This window comes from Eurosta solidaginis, chromosome 2 (genome assembly GCF_040869045.1).
Source record: "Eurosta solidaginis isolate ZX-2024a chromosome 2, ASM4086904v1, whole genome shotgun sequence".
NCBI lineage: Eukaryota > Metazoa > Arthropoda > Insecta > Diptera > Tephritidae > Eurosta > Eurosta solidaginis.
Window position 1 is genome coordinate 255774109 of NC_090320.1, and position 18361 is coordinate 255792469.

The 18361-nt window shown below is 37.8% G+C and overlaps 1 protein-coding gene across 1 annotated transcript in view; it reads right to left on the reverse strand.

Annotated features, from left to right (window-relative positions):
- Positions 1-18361, reverse strand: part of LOC137241841 (cadherin-related tumor suppressor-like) — a 178436-nt gene that overhangs the window by 90427 nt on the left and 69648 nt on the right. The window contains exons 7-8 of the mRNA XM_067769222.1: positions 13198-13830; positions 12738-13059 (exon numbers count right to left, since the gene is read on the reverse strand). Coding sequence (XP_067625323.1) covers positions 12738-13059; positions 13198-13830 — 955 coding nt within the window. The remainder of the gene's footprint in view (positions 1-12737; positions 13060-13197; positions 13831-18361) is intronic.

The following is an 18361-nucleotide window of genomic DNA, read 5'->3' on the forward strand; positions in this document are numbered from 1 at the left end:
AGTGCACACATGTAATATGTGCTCTCCAACTACTTAGCAATAAATGGCAAGAGAGACTGTTTTGTAAAAAGAATACGATTCGAAATAACTAGAGCTCACCCAGGCGTTGAATTTAAAGTATAAAGAAGTCAATTTTACCAGGAACGAATCGTTTCGGCATTATTTGAGAATTTCTTAACAAGTTATTGCTTTTGGGAGTGTTGTGCCAGATCAATTCAGTGTCAGGGGAAAATGTTCGCCTTGAAGAAAGCAGCAGAAATTTTGGATGAGGCCCGCTTTAGCTGCAGTCGCGTCAATATATACATATATTAATAATCAGGCGGCAATAAAGCCATTTATCTCAAACAGCACTTCATCAAGAAGTGTCCTGACTTCGCTGAGGCCAGATCATACATCTATACTGTGTTCCCGTTGATAAAAGGGTAGAAGATAACGAAAAGGCTAATGAGTTGGCAAAGTATGGTGCAGCACTCGATGAATCAACAGTAGACGTCCCAAACCCGTTTAGAAAAAATCGAAAGCAGATATAAGTTACATATACCCATCAAACAGGAGAAGCGTGGACAGAAGCGCAGGGCTGCAATATTTCTAAGATCATCATGCATACTATACGACGTTAGATTCACAAAGTTGCTTATATCTCTGAGAGAGAATACTTAAGGCTCACGATGGGCATACTAAATGGACGCTGCCTTCTGGCTTCACATGCTTATAATTTAGGCCTCGCCAGTAACAGAAGATGTAGGAAGCGCGAGCTGCAGAAAAAACCGCTGAGCGCGTTCCAGTTTGTGTCCTGCATTAGCAAGGTCAAAGCTTCAGCTACTAAGGTTAGCAGAGCTGCCAAATCACCGGGCAGCTATTAAGCTGCTTCTTCTAGTATTTGCCGGAGGACGGAATTATTCTATAACATAAGTATTGAAACCTAATTGGAGGTTTTCCGTTTAGTGGACTGAATTTATGGGTTTGTTATTGGTTTCTTGTCTTGTTATCGATGTGTTATCTATTTTATGTTGAAGTGTCGTTGTTATCCATAACAAATCGATAACTCTTTGAAACCAAATCGATAACAAATCGATAAAATTATTACCAATAAATAATTTTCCAATAACCAATCGATAACTTTGTGATTAGAAATTTATATCCTTTCGATAACAAATCGATAAATTTGCGATAACAAATCAATATTTTTTCGATAACAATTCTAAATCTTTTCCATATTAAATCGATAGATTTTCGATAGCAAATTGATAACAAACCTATATTTTTTCGATAACAATTATAAACCTTTTCCATATAAAATCGATAGCTTTTCGATAGCAAACTGATAACAAATCTATATTTTTCGATAACAATTCTAAATCTTTTCCATATTAAATCGATAGCTTTTCGATAGCAAATTGATAACTTTTCGATAGCAAATCGATGCAAAACAATAATTTTTCGGTAGAAAAATCTATAATTTTTCGATATCAAATCGACAACTTTTCTATAACAAACCGGAAAATATTTGATAAAAAATCGATAACCTTTGTAATAGAAAACATATTTATAACACTTCGAAGCTTGCACTTCTGGATTCATGTTATAAGCTTTTAGGTTACACAAAATAAGCTTTGTATAAAGTGCAAATTTTTTTTGGTTACATACGTATGCATGCATGTAGTATTTATATATTTTCAAAATGTTTAAGTAAAAGCATTGCATGCAGAAAGAAAAAAAAAACGAAATAGCTGCGCATGCAGCAGAAAAAGCGCAAAATTGCTCAAAATGTTGTCAGCGCTATAGGCCAAACTGCCAATTGTTGCTAACATCGCGTTTAGCAGCTACACTTTTAACCAGCATTTTGCAATATCTTGCTAAGTAAATATATTCACGCATACTTACATATGCATGCATATGTATGTAAAGGGTAGAAGAAAAGTATTTCGTGTTGTTCTTGTTGTAGCATGTCATCTTCATCATTAGCCGTTGTGCTATAGCGATTACCGGCTTGTTGCTACTTCTATCAGTGCTGCCACAACCAAACAACAATTCTAACTCAACTATTTTAAAGTAAATTGTATATGTGTGTATGCATTTGTGCGCCGTCTGTCTGCAGTATTAGATGCGTGTCCATAGTCAATGTCAAGTGCTCGTTGCTGTTGCCAGCTAGTTGCAACAACAATTGCAGCAAATAGTTTCAACTTTTTTCTATTTTTTTTAACGAATGCTTGTTTCAACGCTTAGTTATGCTACTGAAAGCTGCTTCTATTGCGCAACTTCATATGTCTGCACTCATTTATACATGCTATGTTTATATAATTGTATGTGAGCTATGATAACTACTTGCACTCACACGTGATCTCCTGTTAATATGCTGTTCGAACAACAATTCATAGGTGCCTCACAACAATATACTCACTCACTCACTCATTCGTAAGAATGTCAGTTCCATATTGTGAGAAAAGAAACAACAACATAAAATGCCTTAATAATACATACTAACAATTGCAAAAAAACAATTGTATATTAATTCCTAGTATCAAGGCTTATGTGTCCACGTCATACTTATCCGGATTTAACTCGCCTATTCGGAATTAAATTAAAACTTATCTATCCGTAGGTAGCTACCAACATTGAATGGGATTAACGCCGTTTTGGATCCCAAGAACACTGGAGCATTGATGAAAACTCAACGAAAAATGCTTCAATCGCGCAGCGGCTTGACTCTTCAACAAACATGCCGTCAATAATAAGAAGTTCTAGAAAATTTAAATTTTATCTTCATAATCAGCTTTTTGTTAATTAAAAAGGCTTGGATTATTAAAAATTTGAAAATAGCCTGGCAGAACTTGATGAGAAAAACATGAGGTCTTTTATTTTGAAATCAGAATGTTGCTGATAATGAGACCTCCCCTCAGGGTGGAAATAAGAAATGGTTGGTGGGCAAGCCAGGTTACCTGGGGTTGGGTGGCAGCTTTCCCATTTAAGTGGAAGCAGCTCTCAAGCACGCTGGACCATATCCATAGCAACGATATGCTTCCGAATAAGAACATACTTCCTCAGGGATTCGTATACATGCTATCATAAAAATATTTGTAACTTGTTTTTACAAAACCAGGGCAGTGATACACGAGTTTACTAAAAGAGCCGATTTCTCATCATCCGTGCAACTAATACAGCGGGATCTCGAAGAAAGTTAATCCAGATCGCAAGGAGTAATTGTCGACAATGGTTATGAGATGACGGTCTATGTGAGGTCTATCGTAGCTGAAAAGAGGCTTACTATTCCGAAATAGGACAAAAAGAGTTAAGAAAAGTGCCCAAATCTTAACTGGCATCCAACTTTGACTAGTTCGATCATGCGATTATCCAGGGATGTTGAGTGGTATATATACTGACATGCAACAGTCTAGTTATTAACTCTATAGCATTAAACTTCTCGAAAGATGCTACATATGTTAGAAAGTAAATTGAACTGTCTATGATTTGAGCATAGCCTAGTCGAGCTCTCTTTTGCAGTTTAAAAACCATCCATATAGAATGTAACTTCTCTTAAACTATGCAGGCTGTCCGTTATATTGCCCACAAAGAACTGACGTGACAGAGTCCGCGATTAAGATAAGGTAATCTTTAACACTGGTAAATAATAAAACGCATCGGCTACGCTGGCAAGGTCATTTTATGCGAATGAAAGATGACGCTCAGGCTAAACAAGTTTTTTTTATCGGAACCCGCCTATGGAAGCAGATTAAGAGAGCGGCCTCCAATCCGCTGGAAGAACCAAGTGGAAAACACTTTAAAGTCCCTTGGTGTGACCAATTGGTGTACGTTGGCAGATCGAAGAAGGGACTGGTGCGCCTTTTTGGACGACCATAACCATTTAAACGATTAAGCGCTAATTAAGTAAGTAAGTAAGTAATTCCCTTTCCATATCACTTAGTACAGATGTATAATTATAGTTGCCTGTATTCCTTATTTTGGTTTCAGTTAATTTTGTAGCATATTTTTTACCTGGACCTTGAACAAGCATGCTAATTGCCTTCAAGCTGAAAATTAAGTGTAGCTTTCGCTTAGCAAGGGTCATATATACATCGAAAGCAGATACATGACAGTTCCTTATAAGAATTTTGCAGCGTACAACGAATTGTAATCATTTTGAGGTGAAAAGGGTATTGGGCTGTAAGGAGATGCAGTGGTCGGCTGCAGGTGATCCACCTGCTTTTAAGGGACAGAAAGTAGAGGACAAATTATTCGGGAGCATCGGACAGACTAGCTGAAACGAGGATACGTGTACCTCTTCACCTGCCGGAAAGAAGAAGGGAGACTTGAAATACGTAATAAACATGTACTATGAAAATGTAAAGAGCGCAAAGACAAACATAATAGTTTTAGTAAGTGTATATTCGAACGATTTTCCGTCATCCATTGTCAAATTTGGTTTGGCTTTGTGCCATCCTCAGTATTGTTATACGTTTTAGTATACTAAGAATAGAGAGGAGAAGGGATGCATTGGTTCCTTATCTAAGAGAATTGATTTTTCGGAGAAGCTAATGTTGCCTAAGAAGATGAGCATAACATGAGAAATATGTCCCTGACTGCGGCATTAATTGGTGGCAGGAGTTCTTGTAAGTAGATTCAACAGTGGCCATTACCAAGGAAGAGGCACAACTTCTCGAAAAGGGCCTGAAGCACAATATCATTGACCAGAATACAGTAAGAAAAACGGAGCAAGCGATTGTAGATGCGGAGATCGCAATATCATTGATACCACAGGAAGAACAGGAGCACGCAAGACACATGTGCAGAGAAATCATAAGAAAGGAGGTGAAAGCACAGGAAGGACAAAAACCGAATACAGAGGAGAAAACAATAAAGAATCTACGGCATAAACTAAGGAAAAACAATATTGTCACAACGAAAGCGGACAAAGGAAACACCACTGTGCTAATCGAAAAAGAGAAATATATATCCAAAACCGAGGATCTCATAGAGGAAATGAAATGTCGTAGAATGAGAGAGGATCCCACAGATGAATACCAAAAACAAATCAAAGTTGCTATAAAAAATGCAACAAATATAGTAGATTCTAACATGGCACATAGATTGGTCCAAATGAACCCTTCGGCTCCTCCACTGGTTGCGCTACCAAAAATCCACAAGCCGGACACGCCAATAAGGCCCATCATTAATTTTAAATCGGCACCATGTTACAAACTGTCCAAATATTTAAAAACGATATTGATAGACACTCTGGAGCTAAGGAACGAATATGCAATGGCTAACACAACAGAACTAATAGAGAGACTCGAGACCGTAGAGCTAACAAGAAACAGCAAATTGGTATCTTTTGACATAAAAGATCTATACCCATCTATACCACTATCGGAGACTTTGGACATAGTTAGCTCAACAATAGTTCATAACACAAAAAACAAAGTAAAAAGTATGCAAATCACAAATACGCTAAGAACCACTTTACGTCAAAACTATTTTAAATTCAACAATAAAATATATAGACAAACAAACGGTCTTGGAATGGGAAGCCCCACATCAGCAATTCTTATGGAAGTGTTCATGCAAAATCTGGAAGAAAAGTACATACAGGAGCTGAAGTCCAAATTAGGCGTGTCATTTTATGCTAGATACGTGGATGACATAATATGCGTTTTAACTACTAATAACGAAGAGCTCGTACTGGAGTACCTCAACAAACAGCACGGCAATATAAAATTTACAATGGAAGCCGAAAAAGACGGAGGAATCAACTATCTAGACCTCACGATAAATATTGATAAAGAAGCCAAAAGATTTAACTATGACATATATAGAAAGTCAACGGCCACCGACACAATAATACACAATACCTTAAATCACCCTCAACATCATAAAAATGCAGCATTAAGGCACTTGGTACATAGACTTGAAAGAACACCTCTTAAACAAGAGGCATATAAGAGAGAACTTGAGGTCATATATAATATCGCTGCAAACAACGGATATAAAAACGCACTAGTAGATAAGCTCAGAAGGACAAATGGAGAACCAAAAAGAAATAATGAAAAAGAAAATAATAGCTGGACGACTATGACATATACTGGAAAAGCAACATATAAATTGGCAAATTTCTTTAAAAAATACGACATTAACACAGCATTCAAAACATCGAACAATCTAGGGCGAAAACTAAGAACTAACATTAACTCAGAGGATCCGTTTAGCAGCCACGGCGTATACAAGCTTACCTGCGGATGCCAGCATAGTTACATAGGACAAACAGGACGGCAAATAAGAACGAGGTTCAGAGAACATATTAGAGATTACAACAAAAAAATAAGGAATCCAAACATTATACCCGAGTCTAACTTCGCGAATCACATGGTCGAGAATGAATGTTCCCCAGCAAACATCAATAAAACAGTTAGGGTTCTTCACATACAAGAAAAGGGCCGACGTCTCAACGTACTCGAAAACATGGAAATCTACAAACAGAAACATTCGACGGTAGAATAATAAACGAACAGATAAACACCATTTCTGACACAATATTCGAGCCTTTAAAACTTGTTTACAGGAAACAACTTAATCACACAGGTACAACAGACAAACGCACAACAACAAACACAAAACAATTAACACACCAAAACAAAAAACCGACAAAGAAGGTCAAACGACTAAAATCACAGATTTCTACCTACCCCAGTCAGCCACACAAATCGATTAGTAAACCACCCTCGGTTCTGAACGAACACACAGCACATACACATAACTAAATATACACAAGCATCAATTTGACAATACCTGCTCATATACCTACGAACTATAAATACAGGACAAATGACAACAACAGATCAGAACGAAAATCGACACTGATGATGGCACAACGCCGAAACCGGTTTGTCTCAAAACCAAATTTGACAAGGGATGACGGAAAATCGTTCCAATATACATCAGAAAGAAGCTACTTTTTTCCGTGATCAGTATCATATGGCAAGGGGACGACTTAAATACGGAGAAAAAAAAGTTCGAGCGATAAAATAAAAATCAAAGCACGAATAGTGGGGCTATTACTGCAATTAATCAAACCAGCTTGATATCCGGCAAAGAAACAACAACCTCCGTAAAAGCTGCCATAACCTTCGGCATGCTTTTTTGTGATTTCAACAACAACATGTTAATGGTCGATTTATGGATCCGGATGGAATGCTGCTGTTTAAAATTCGGCTTGTTATCGCCAAGTCATCGGATTTTCATTTTTTTATCGGCTTGTTATAGACGTGTTATACAAATCGATAACTTTTCGATATCAAATCGATAATTTTTAATAACAAACCTACATCTATTCCATGACAAATCGATAATTTTTTGTTAAAAAATTGATAGCACGCCGATCACAAGTTTGTATCACATCGATAACCGATCAATAGCTTACGATAAAAAATTAATAAATTTTGATAACTTTTCGAAAACTTTCTGATAAAAAGTCGATTTTATCTTCGTAAATCTATCGATAACAAATAAGTTACTCATTAAAAACCTTTGTTAGCGATAGCAAATTTATTATAATATTTCCATAACAAATCGATTACCTCTCCACACCTCATCGCTAACACATCTTTAACAAACCGATAACTCGTCGATAAGAAATGCACAACACGCACATAACTTATCGTTAGAAAGCTGTTAATATTCGATAAGAAATTTATTTTGATTCCATGTCTTGCCTTGCTTTAATTTCCTTTCGGATTTCGCTCAAATCAACTACGTCCATGGTTCTCACATTAAAGTACAGTGTAGTGGCTACACTTACACTTACATTCTGTATTAAGCCATTTACTTTGACTTAACTCGTTTCTAGAGCAGTCTAAATCGTTGCAACTTCAATTAGTTTAAAATATACATAGAAAAGTTCTAAACGCCTTGTAATCGGTGTTTCTGATTATGTTGCCTCTGAACTGTCAACTTGATTAATTTTCTATGAAGATGTTTAAATAGCGCCAGCTCTCCAAAAGATTCAAATTTTTCAAAGAATATAGCTTTTTTTTACACATGTTTTACTTGTAGCACATATTTATATTCTACATTCCATTCGATAGCGGTACAAAGCATGAGTAATAACAACGATTAAAATAAAATTTCGCACTGAACTTGAAATATTAGAAATGAACTTAGAGTAACTGATACGTGAGCATTAGAAAGCCATATAAAAGCTTTCATGCCCTTCTGGTGCCCATATTTGATGGCCACAATAAAGATATGTGAAATGAAAAATATTAAACTTATATGCATGTGAAAATATAAACATACATACATACAAAAATACATACATAAATATATAGTAGAATGATTCTTTGATGCAAGACAATATGCAAGTTTTTAAGTAATTGTCGTGATAGTTGTGGTTGCGCTGTGAACCAACCAACCTGCAGATGCAAAGTCAAGATGTTGCGCAGACGCAGAAGTAAAAGCACCAACAGCAGCAACAGAATCATGAGTGTAACATTAACAAATTACTGTAATTATCAGAATGTATTTTCTTTAGGGGCACAATAACGAAACCACAGCAGCATTTAATCTTAAGCAAAAAAAAAAACAAAAAAAAACCAATAATAAATAAAATAAAAATTTGAAAAGAAGAGCAACGTTGCTAATAATGAATGAAGCTGAAACGTTTTGAAGGAAGGAGTGAGTAAGTTGCCAAATAAAAGCACAAGGTGCATGAACATGAAGCGGAATATGGTATATAAAAACAAGTAAGGAAGGCTAAGTTCGGGTGTAACCGAACATTACATACTCAGCTGCCAAATTACAGCTTGCAAAACGTTTAAATTACCTCTATAAAAGTGGGCGGTACTACGCCCATTTTCCAAAATTTTACTAATTTTCTATTCTGCGTCATAAGGTCAACCTACCTACCAAGTTTCATCGCTTTATCCGTATTTGGTAATGAATTATCGCACTTTTTCGGTGTTTGAAATTTTCGATATCGAAAAAGTGGGCGTCGTTATAGTCCGAATTCGTTCGTTTTAAATAGTGATCTGATATGAGTACCCAGGAACTTACATACCAAATTTCATTAAGATACCTCAAAACTTACTCAAGTTATCGTGTTTAAGGACAGACGGACGGACGGACGTACATGGCTAAATGAATTTCCTTTTTCGCCCAGATCATTTTGATATATAGAAGTATATATCTATCTCGATTAGTTTATGCCGTTACGGGGTACCGTTATGCGAACAAAACTGATATACTGTGTGAGCTCTGCTCAGCTGAGTATAACAAAAAAACAGTGCAAATATGAAAGTGTAGTTGTTGGTCTTCACAAAATATTTCTGATTTTTTATTTGTTTTGTAGCCCTATTAGGGCGTTTGAAAAACAACCTGTATAATAACAGCAACAAATATAACTATTTAGGTCTACTTTGAACAAGGACAAGATAAAATATTCGTACGAGCGCCCACGTCCTTCCTGGACTCTTTTAAAGTCCGTGCGGGAGGGCGAAAACTATAAGCAGGGCAAATATGCTCTGATCAGCGCTCTCTTTATGCGAGTCATCAAGATTGGTTTGTTTCTGGTATGGAAAAGGGCGCATTAACTCTCCCAATCACCAGTTTGGCTTCAGAAGAGGGCACGGAACAATCGAGCAGGTCCACAGGCTCACCGAGCAAATATACGACGCATTTAAGAGAAAAAAATATTGCACAGCTGCTTTTTTATATATTTCACAAGCTTGTGATCGCGTATGGCATGACGGACTACTTTATAAAGTAATAACAAAACCTCCCTATAAACCACTTTTTATTTATACAATCATATTTCAAAGATATTGTTTCTTCGTTAAACAAGGTGTGGAGCAGAGTGCCCTTTATGAGTGCTTAGCAGGCGTCACGGAAGTCATTATAATGGGCCCAATACTTTATCTAATTTACACTTATGACCTCCCAATAGCAGAAGGCGTCACTATAGACACGTTTGCCGATGATACTGCGGTGCTGGCTGTTGACCCTAACTCTAGCGTGGCTTCACTCAAGCTCCAAGGAAGTTTAAAAAAACTTACCCATTGGCTGAAAGAATGGAGGATCAAATCCAATGAATAAAAATCCGTTCAAATGACGTTTACTACCAGACGTAACACTTGACCACCTGTTAAACCCAACGATATTAATATACCACAAAGCGGCGAAACAAAGTACCTTGGACTTAATTTGAAGGACCCAAATATTCAACAAAAGAAAAGCCTTTCGTATCAAACTAAGAATTCCGTATTGGCTTATGAACCGAAATTCACAATTATCAGTTCATAACAAAGTCCTGCTTTACTCAGCCATCATAAAACCCATTTGGACATATGGAATACAATTGTGGGGAGCTGCAGCAAACTCAAACATAGAAATACTCCAAAGATTCCAATCGAAAACCCTTAGAATGATTGTAACCGCACTCTACTATGTAACAAACAACCAGCTACACCGGAATCTAAAGGTTCCAACAATAGCAGAAGAAATCAAAAAGTATGCTATTTCATACAACACGAGGCTTCTAACTCCCCCAACCCATTCATTCTAGCCCTGTCAGCAAGACCAATTAATTTCACGCGCCTGAAAAAAAATCAATCACAGATCTTCAACACTGGTGAATTCTTAAAAAAAAAAACGGATGCACTACTGAGAGCAATCCATCCATACCCATCTAGTTTATTAAGTTTAATTAATTATGAACTACTCTTAAAAAGCCATAAATTTGGTAGACGTATTCTATGTATACAGTTGGCAAAATATATTGGATGGTAAAAAAACCTCTCTATTGTCCCTGAATAAGTCAGCGCTGAGGTCCTTGGTAAGGGTTCACACTGGTCAGTGTTTGCTAGGTACTTATGCCGCTAAGATGGTCACGTCAGGGTCATTTATGTCCAGGCTTTTCTAATGAACCAATGCATAATTTAGCCAGTAAAATGCAGGTGATATGTTGTATGAGCCTTATTTTACGATTGAATAAATATGCTTTGGTCCACATGGCGTTTTCATTGGAATCAGACGGGGGCTTCAGATGAGTTGAGTGTTTGCGATTAGCTTTATTCGTCACGACCAAAATTAAAAAAAAACATATTCCATTGAAAGTTTTAGTAATAAACTGAAACGTGTATTGTTTTGTTAAATAGCACATCCCCTATTGTAACTTCATCTGTGCTTAAAACTATAGCATAGCAGCACGGCAAACGTAGAAGAGCTGGACAAAACGCAGCAAACAACAACTGAGCAGGCATCAGCTGACGAACAGTGGAAATGCACTGAACAAGCGAAGATATATTTCATTTTCCTACAGCAATATAGCAAAGCTGGAGTGATCGCCTTTTAAAGCATATATCAAAGCTTCTGCTGGCTAGCTGAAAAGATGGGACGCTGGAATGTCGCGCATCACTCTTCCGTTTTAGTAAGGACGTTGGAGCGAATTTTTATAGCTGCTTCTTGAGAGGTAGACGCAGCAAAACTTAAAGTCTGTACTGATCCCCTTAGCACTTGCTTGGGCCACGTTACGATGCTGTTATTTGCCTCCAATATTCAAATGCTGCGGCACGCTGTCATACCGCCACCCAGCAAATACAGTTTAAATACTCCAACTACTTCGTTGTCCTAGTTGTTCAGCTATCCCCAAGACTACTCGTTCAAGTGTTACTTACCACAGCTCATTCCACCGTGGGAATCACCGTCGATACTAATCGCATACCACTAAGCCAGTGGAACTAATCCGGGTACGTTTTTTACACCTCAAGGCGCTTGAGAGTGAGTGTTTTCCACTGCGCTTTTACTCAACTGGAGTTTATGAAAAATTAACGTGGCTTTGGAATACTCAGTGCTATCTGAGCCTTCGCTTAAACTCACCTCATAAACTGGAGAACTGATCTCCTTCTTCCTTTCACTCTCACTATTACCCATAATTCTATTCTCATTCTCATTCTCTCTTTTCCTCTCCTCAACCTCTCGTACCTAGCTCCCTCCCTATCCCTTTCCGTCTCCCTCTCCCTCTACCTCTCTCCCATTTCCTCCCACTCTTTCTCACCATTTATTTCTCAATGGAGCTAGTTACAATTTAAACATATTTTGTACATGAGGAGTAACTTTAATCTCTTTTTAAATCGGGATATCTGAGTTAATTTCCCGCTGTTTCGGAACTTTTCGTAAACCCTGTTTACCAACAAACACTCACGACATCTGCACGTAAAATCAGTTGCAAACACATGTTCTTGCAAAATGCTGTAGTTCTTAAAAAAAAGTAGATATGATAGCATATTTTGCATATGCTTTGGCTGCGCTTCAACAGTCCGGCCACAGTAAGAGTAACATCAACTTAAAACCACTTGGCCAAAAAACAAGCTAATGTGATATGATCATTTGGCCATAACGTGTACTGTGGTACTTTCATATGAGATGATTGCGCCTGCGTACTGTGAACGCTCAATGCGCCTATGAAAGCGCACGCGCGCACAAACATTCAATCGGGGAATGCCCAGAAGCACTTTTGTGTAGTTGACCGCCCGCTTAACGCTTCACTTTGTTTCACTGCACGTTGCTTACATAATCTGCATGCTTTCTAGACAACTCAACTCTCGCTGCTGTAGCGCAAAAAATTCCAAAACATTAAGATTATCTTTCACGCTGCGTTCAAATGAAGTTTGTTAGACTACGTCTGAGGTATAATGCCCATCATATTATAGATACATGTTTTTAATATTTGCAAGGTCTTCATGCACACTCACCTGTATCCATAGCAACTAATGTAAGTGTATATTCCGACTTTGCTTCACGATCCAATGCCCGCAGCAACGATATTTCGCCTGTCGATGCATTTATACGAAATAAATCTGTATCGCCTTCCTTCAGAAAATAGCGCACTTGTGAATTAAATGGTGGCGTATCAGCATCATAAGCTTCGACCGTCAGCACATAACCGCCATTTGGTGGTATTATATTCTCCATAACATACGCTAGGTAGGGAGAGTGTAGGAATGTGGGCGGATTGTCATTGATGTCCATGATGATGATCGTCAGCTCGGCGGTATCGTAGCGCGTTTCATGTTGCTCCAAAGCATATTTGTTGGACGCGCCACCTGCAATACTAACACCGTTCGTATTAACACCTGCACCACCACCACCACCACTCACACCACCCGATTTACTTGCTTGCATTAGTTGATTTGTCGCCGCTATGACATCAGCGGCACAATCTTCAGCGCGCACTGTCAGTGTATAACGCGCTTTACGCTCATAATTCAAATTTTTTGCAACGCGCACCACACCTGAATCTTCACTTATGCTAAAGTCGCGATTATCATCACCAGCGGCTACAGAGAAACGTACACGCCCATTGGCGCCTTCATCTATGTCCGTGGCGGCAACTTGTAGCACCATTGCGCCTATACTGGCATTCTCAGGTACCGATGCTGAATATTGTTTGGGATCAAATATGGGACTATTATCATTTTCGTCTAATATGCGTACTGTGATTTGGGTGTGTGCAGATTGTGTTGGTTCACCGCGATCTCGCGCTGTAACGTTGAGTATATAGCTGGCGCGTTGTTCGCGATCTAAACGCCCCGCAACGCGTAGTAGGCCATCGACAGCGCCTAGTGTGAAAGGTAGATTTTCTTCATCCTCATAATCGGTGTTAGTTGTAGAATGAGCACGTCCTTCGAGCAAATATTCGATATAGCCGTTACGCCCTTCATCACGATCTGTTGCTTTGACAACCATAATTACAGTGTTGGGTGCAATATTTTCTTGTATAGAAGTTTCATTTGGTGATGTAAAGTTAGGCGCTTCATCATTGACATCCTTCAGGCTGATTGTGACCTAGAGTAGTGAAAAAATAGAAAGAAAAAATTAAGTAATGAAGAACTGAAAGTGGGGAAAAATCAAGGAACATAATAAGAACATTATACCAATTTTCAAAACCAGAGGTGATAGATGGCAGCGGTCCTTTCGTTCGCTCCTCTCCCTCGATCTTTAATAAAACTGTGCCTTAATTCAAGAATAGTATTTCGGCTTTTTTTACCACTTTGCCCATATTAATGGCCTTATGAATGGAGTGAGATTATCCTTACTCAAATAGCATCCTTTCATATTGAAAAGATGTATTTTGAGTTTAGTCACAGCTTTTTAATAAATCGCTTGCAATGCGTTACATTTTTAAACAATGTAATCATAGCTTTACTAAATCAAACAGACCATTAAGTGTTTAGGTTAGGTTAAGTCAAAGTGACCGCCTCCGCTGCCCAAGCGGGGACTCACGTAAGTCATTGCGGCCCGTTGTGCTGCCACGAGGGAGCCCTTGATTTCTTTCTGTAGAATGTGGTTCATACACCCATAAAGCTTAATCAAAGCACCCGGTTTCTATAACTCTCTCGTATCTGCAGCTGCTACAGAAGTCATTTGTTTGCAGATCTTTATGAGCCCCATGGACGCCCATTAGACAGTTATCTGTTATAATAACCACTAATGGCCTAATAGACCGGCGATTCAGAAGTATGTCCGATTGCGATCCCTTTTCGTCCTGTTTTGGACAGATTTGCCTGGACACCCTACATTTTGGTTCCATGGCCCATCTCGCGTTAGCTTGTTCCGTGAACTGAGACTGCAGCCAGTGCTTACAAGTATTCAGAGGAGGATTGACCCAGCCAGCAGAGGTGATTGTTTGCAAGAGGGTTCCTCCGCTTGCTAGCTCAGCAGCAGCGCAGTTTCCCGAGATGCAACTGTGGCCTGAGACCCTGCACTTCAATGCCACAAGTGATGCTGTATCACTACCTTGCAGGGATTTTATAACAGCTTGGCTGTTGGAAAAGATGGAAACCGAGTTATTCACTAGCAGGTTAATAAAAAAGAGAGCCGCTTCCCAGACAGCTATAAGCTCAGCTCGAAAAACACTGCAGTGGTCTGGTAAGAGTAGGCTCTTATTTATATTGAGCTGCTTTGAACTCTGTTGTTCAGTTTAGAGCCATCCGTGAAGACGGAGATATTTTGGCTTCCATGCAATTTGCCCATGGAAATTCATGAAAAATGTGTTGTCCCAGAAAGGGGACGGTATTGTATAGTCTAGCTTTAAGAATATATCGGGTATTTGTTTCAGGATATGGGCATGCCCAAACTAGGAGTACCTCAAAGGTTCGATTTCTGTGAGCCTTGCTGCGTTACAGGTGGCAGAAAATGACGCGTAAAGGTCATTAAGGAGAAGATGTTGTATGGTTTCAAGAGATTTGGTGGGAGTGGGCGGGAGGACACAACAATAAAGCGTAGCCGCCATCCGCTGCACATTTGTTGCTTTGCTCTTATTAGTTTCGATATCGAGAGCCGTTTATCATACGGTAACTGCGTATAAGAGTATGGGTTGCACCACTGCCGTGTAGATTCAATGTACAATGTGAGGTTGAAGACCCCACCTTTTCCAATTGCTGACCGCAATAAAATTGTGTAAACCAAGAATAAGAAAGTTTTTACAAAAAATCAAAACAGTAATAGAACAGCAGCAGCGAGAAACAAAACAATAGTAAGAAGGAAACAAATAAAAAAAAACACAAATAAAAAGCTTTTACGAGACTTCAAGTTTTTATGTTACTTACATCAACCAGTACAAGAATCTTAGAGCGCATGAAAATAAGCAAAAAGAGGAATTGTTATGAAGAGGTCGCTATTTTGGTATAACAAGAATGCGCCGCCTCAAAAGTTGACGAAAAAACTAACGCAACATTGCACTCATTTAGGCTTTAATGCAATTTCTAATTGCGAACGATTTATTAGCATCAACAGCAGCATCAATGGCGGCAATTGCTAGCAATTGGCGGTGACTTTAGGTTGGCGTCTGATGATGGCAGTCGCGCTAAAAGAAGCAGCAAGAAAAAGCCAACGTACGCAATAAATTTGCAGTAGTGCACTTCACGCGCATTTTATTTTGATGTTGCTATTGTTGTTTTTTTTTTTTTTTTTGTTGATGCTGCTTCTTGTTTGTGGTGCAATTTCTACTAGTTTTGGATTGCTTTTATTTTTGTTGTTATTGCTTTTTTTCTAGATATTTTGTAGCAGTTACTGCGCCTTAAGCTGTAGAAATTTCTTTAGATTTGCAAATCTATTCGTTGTGGACATTAACAAAAATGTATTAGCTTCATTAAAATTTCACTTTAACCGCTGCAGCAATGCAATGTAGCACAAAATGTTGCACTTAAATTTAAGTTGCAAGCAATAGAAGATGTTGGGCTACGCATACAAACATAGCGAGAACCAATAGAAAATGTTGGCCTGTGCCAATCAAAAAGTAGTCACGAAAGTCTCACAAAAAGTATCGACTACTTATTTGAGTTAGGACGTGGAGGCGCGCAAGGTGGCGTGGAATTACAATAAAAGGGAAAAGCAAAATAACCAGAAGAATAATTGCAAACGATAGAAAGTGCCGATAGATGAATGCAATATATGTGGTTGATAGTTGAAATATGATAGTGAGGCACTTTCAGCAAGAACAAAACGAACAAATTTTAGCGACAACATAAAATGTGGGGAAAATATTTTGAATGAAATACGGCAATGTACCAAAAAGTATTTAGTCTAAGGCAAATAATACGATTGTGTTAGATTCTTTCGAAACTGCTATAAAAAGTTATATGATAGTATAAACTAATTTAAGTAGTAGAAATTGTAGCAAAAAATTAAAAATTAATTTTGATGAGAAAAGGTTTAAAAAAAATGTAAGGAAGGCTAAGTTCGGGTGTAACCGAACATGACATACCCAGTTGAGAGCTACGGAGACAAAATAAGGGAAAATCACCATGTAGGAAAATGACCTAGGGTAATTAGGGATATCGCCATAAAGGTGGACCAGGGCTGACCCTAGAATTTGTTTGTACGATATGAGTATCAAATGAAAGGTATTAATGAGGGTTTTAAAAGGGATGGTGCTAGTTGTATATGTGAAGGCGTTTTCGAGATATCGACCAAAATGTGCACCAGGGTGACCCAGAATATTATCTGTCGGGCACCGCTAATTTATTTATATATGTAATACGACGAACGATATTCCTGCCAAGATTCAAAGCCCTTGATTTCGCCCTGCAGAACTTTTTCATTTACTTCTTTTAAATATGGTAGGTGTCACACCCATTTTAAACAGTTTTTTTCTAAAGTTATATTTTGCGTCAATAAACCAATCTAATTACCATGTTTCATCCCTTTTTTCGTATTTGGTATAGAATTATGGCATTTTTATTAATTTTTCTTAACTTTCGATATCGAAAAAGTGGGCGTGGTCATAGTCGGATTTCGTCCATTTTTACATCAATACAAAGTGAGTTCAGATAAGTACGAGAACTAAGTTTAGTAAAGATATATCGATTTTTGCTCAAGTTATCGTATTAACGGCCGAGCGGAAGGACAGACGGACGACTGTGTAAAAAAACTGGGCGTGGCTTCAACAGATTTCGCCCTTTTCACAGAAAATAATTACCGTCCTAGAATATAAGCCCCTACCAAATTTCACAAGGATTGGTAAATTTTTGTTCGACTTATGGCATTAAAAGTATCCTAAAAAAATTAAATGAAAAAGGACGGAGCCACGCCCATTTTGAAATTTTCTTTTATTTTTGTATTTTATTGCACAATATCATTACTGGAGTCGAATGTTGACATAATTTACTTATATACTGTAAAGATATTTAATTTTTTGTTAAAATTTGACTTTAAAAAAAATTTTTTTTATGGTGGGCGTGGTCGTTCTCCGATTTGGTTAATTTTTATTAAGCATACATACAGTAATAGGAGTAACGTTCCTGCCAAATTTAGTCATGATACCTTCAACGACTGCCAAATTACAGCTTGCAAAACTTTTAAATTGCCTTCTTTTAAAAGTAGGAGGTGCCACGCCCATTATCAAAAATTTTACTAATTTTCTATTCTGCGTCATAAGTTCAACACACCTACCAAGTTTTATCGTCTTGTCTGTCTTTGGCAATGAATTATCGTATTTTTTCTGTTATTCGAAATTTTCGATATCGAAAAAGTCGACGTGGTTATAGCCCGATATCGCTCATTTTAAATATCAATCTGAGATGAGTGCCCAGGAACCTACATATCAAATTTCATCAAGATACCTCAATATTTACTCAAGTTATCGTGTTAACGGACAGACAGACGGACATGGCAAATCAAATTTTTTTTCGACTTTGATATATGGAAGTCAAAGCAAACAGTTGTAACTATGAAAAAATATGTATGCCAAATTTCGTTTGAATTAGGAGATTTTTGTTCGATTTATGGCATTAATAGTGTATTTAAAATAGTAACAAAAAAGGGACGGATCACGCCCATTTTCGAATTTTTTTTAAGATTTGTTCTTAGCTTGCTT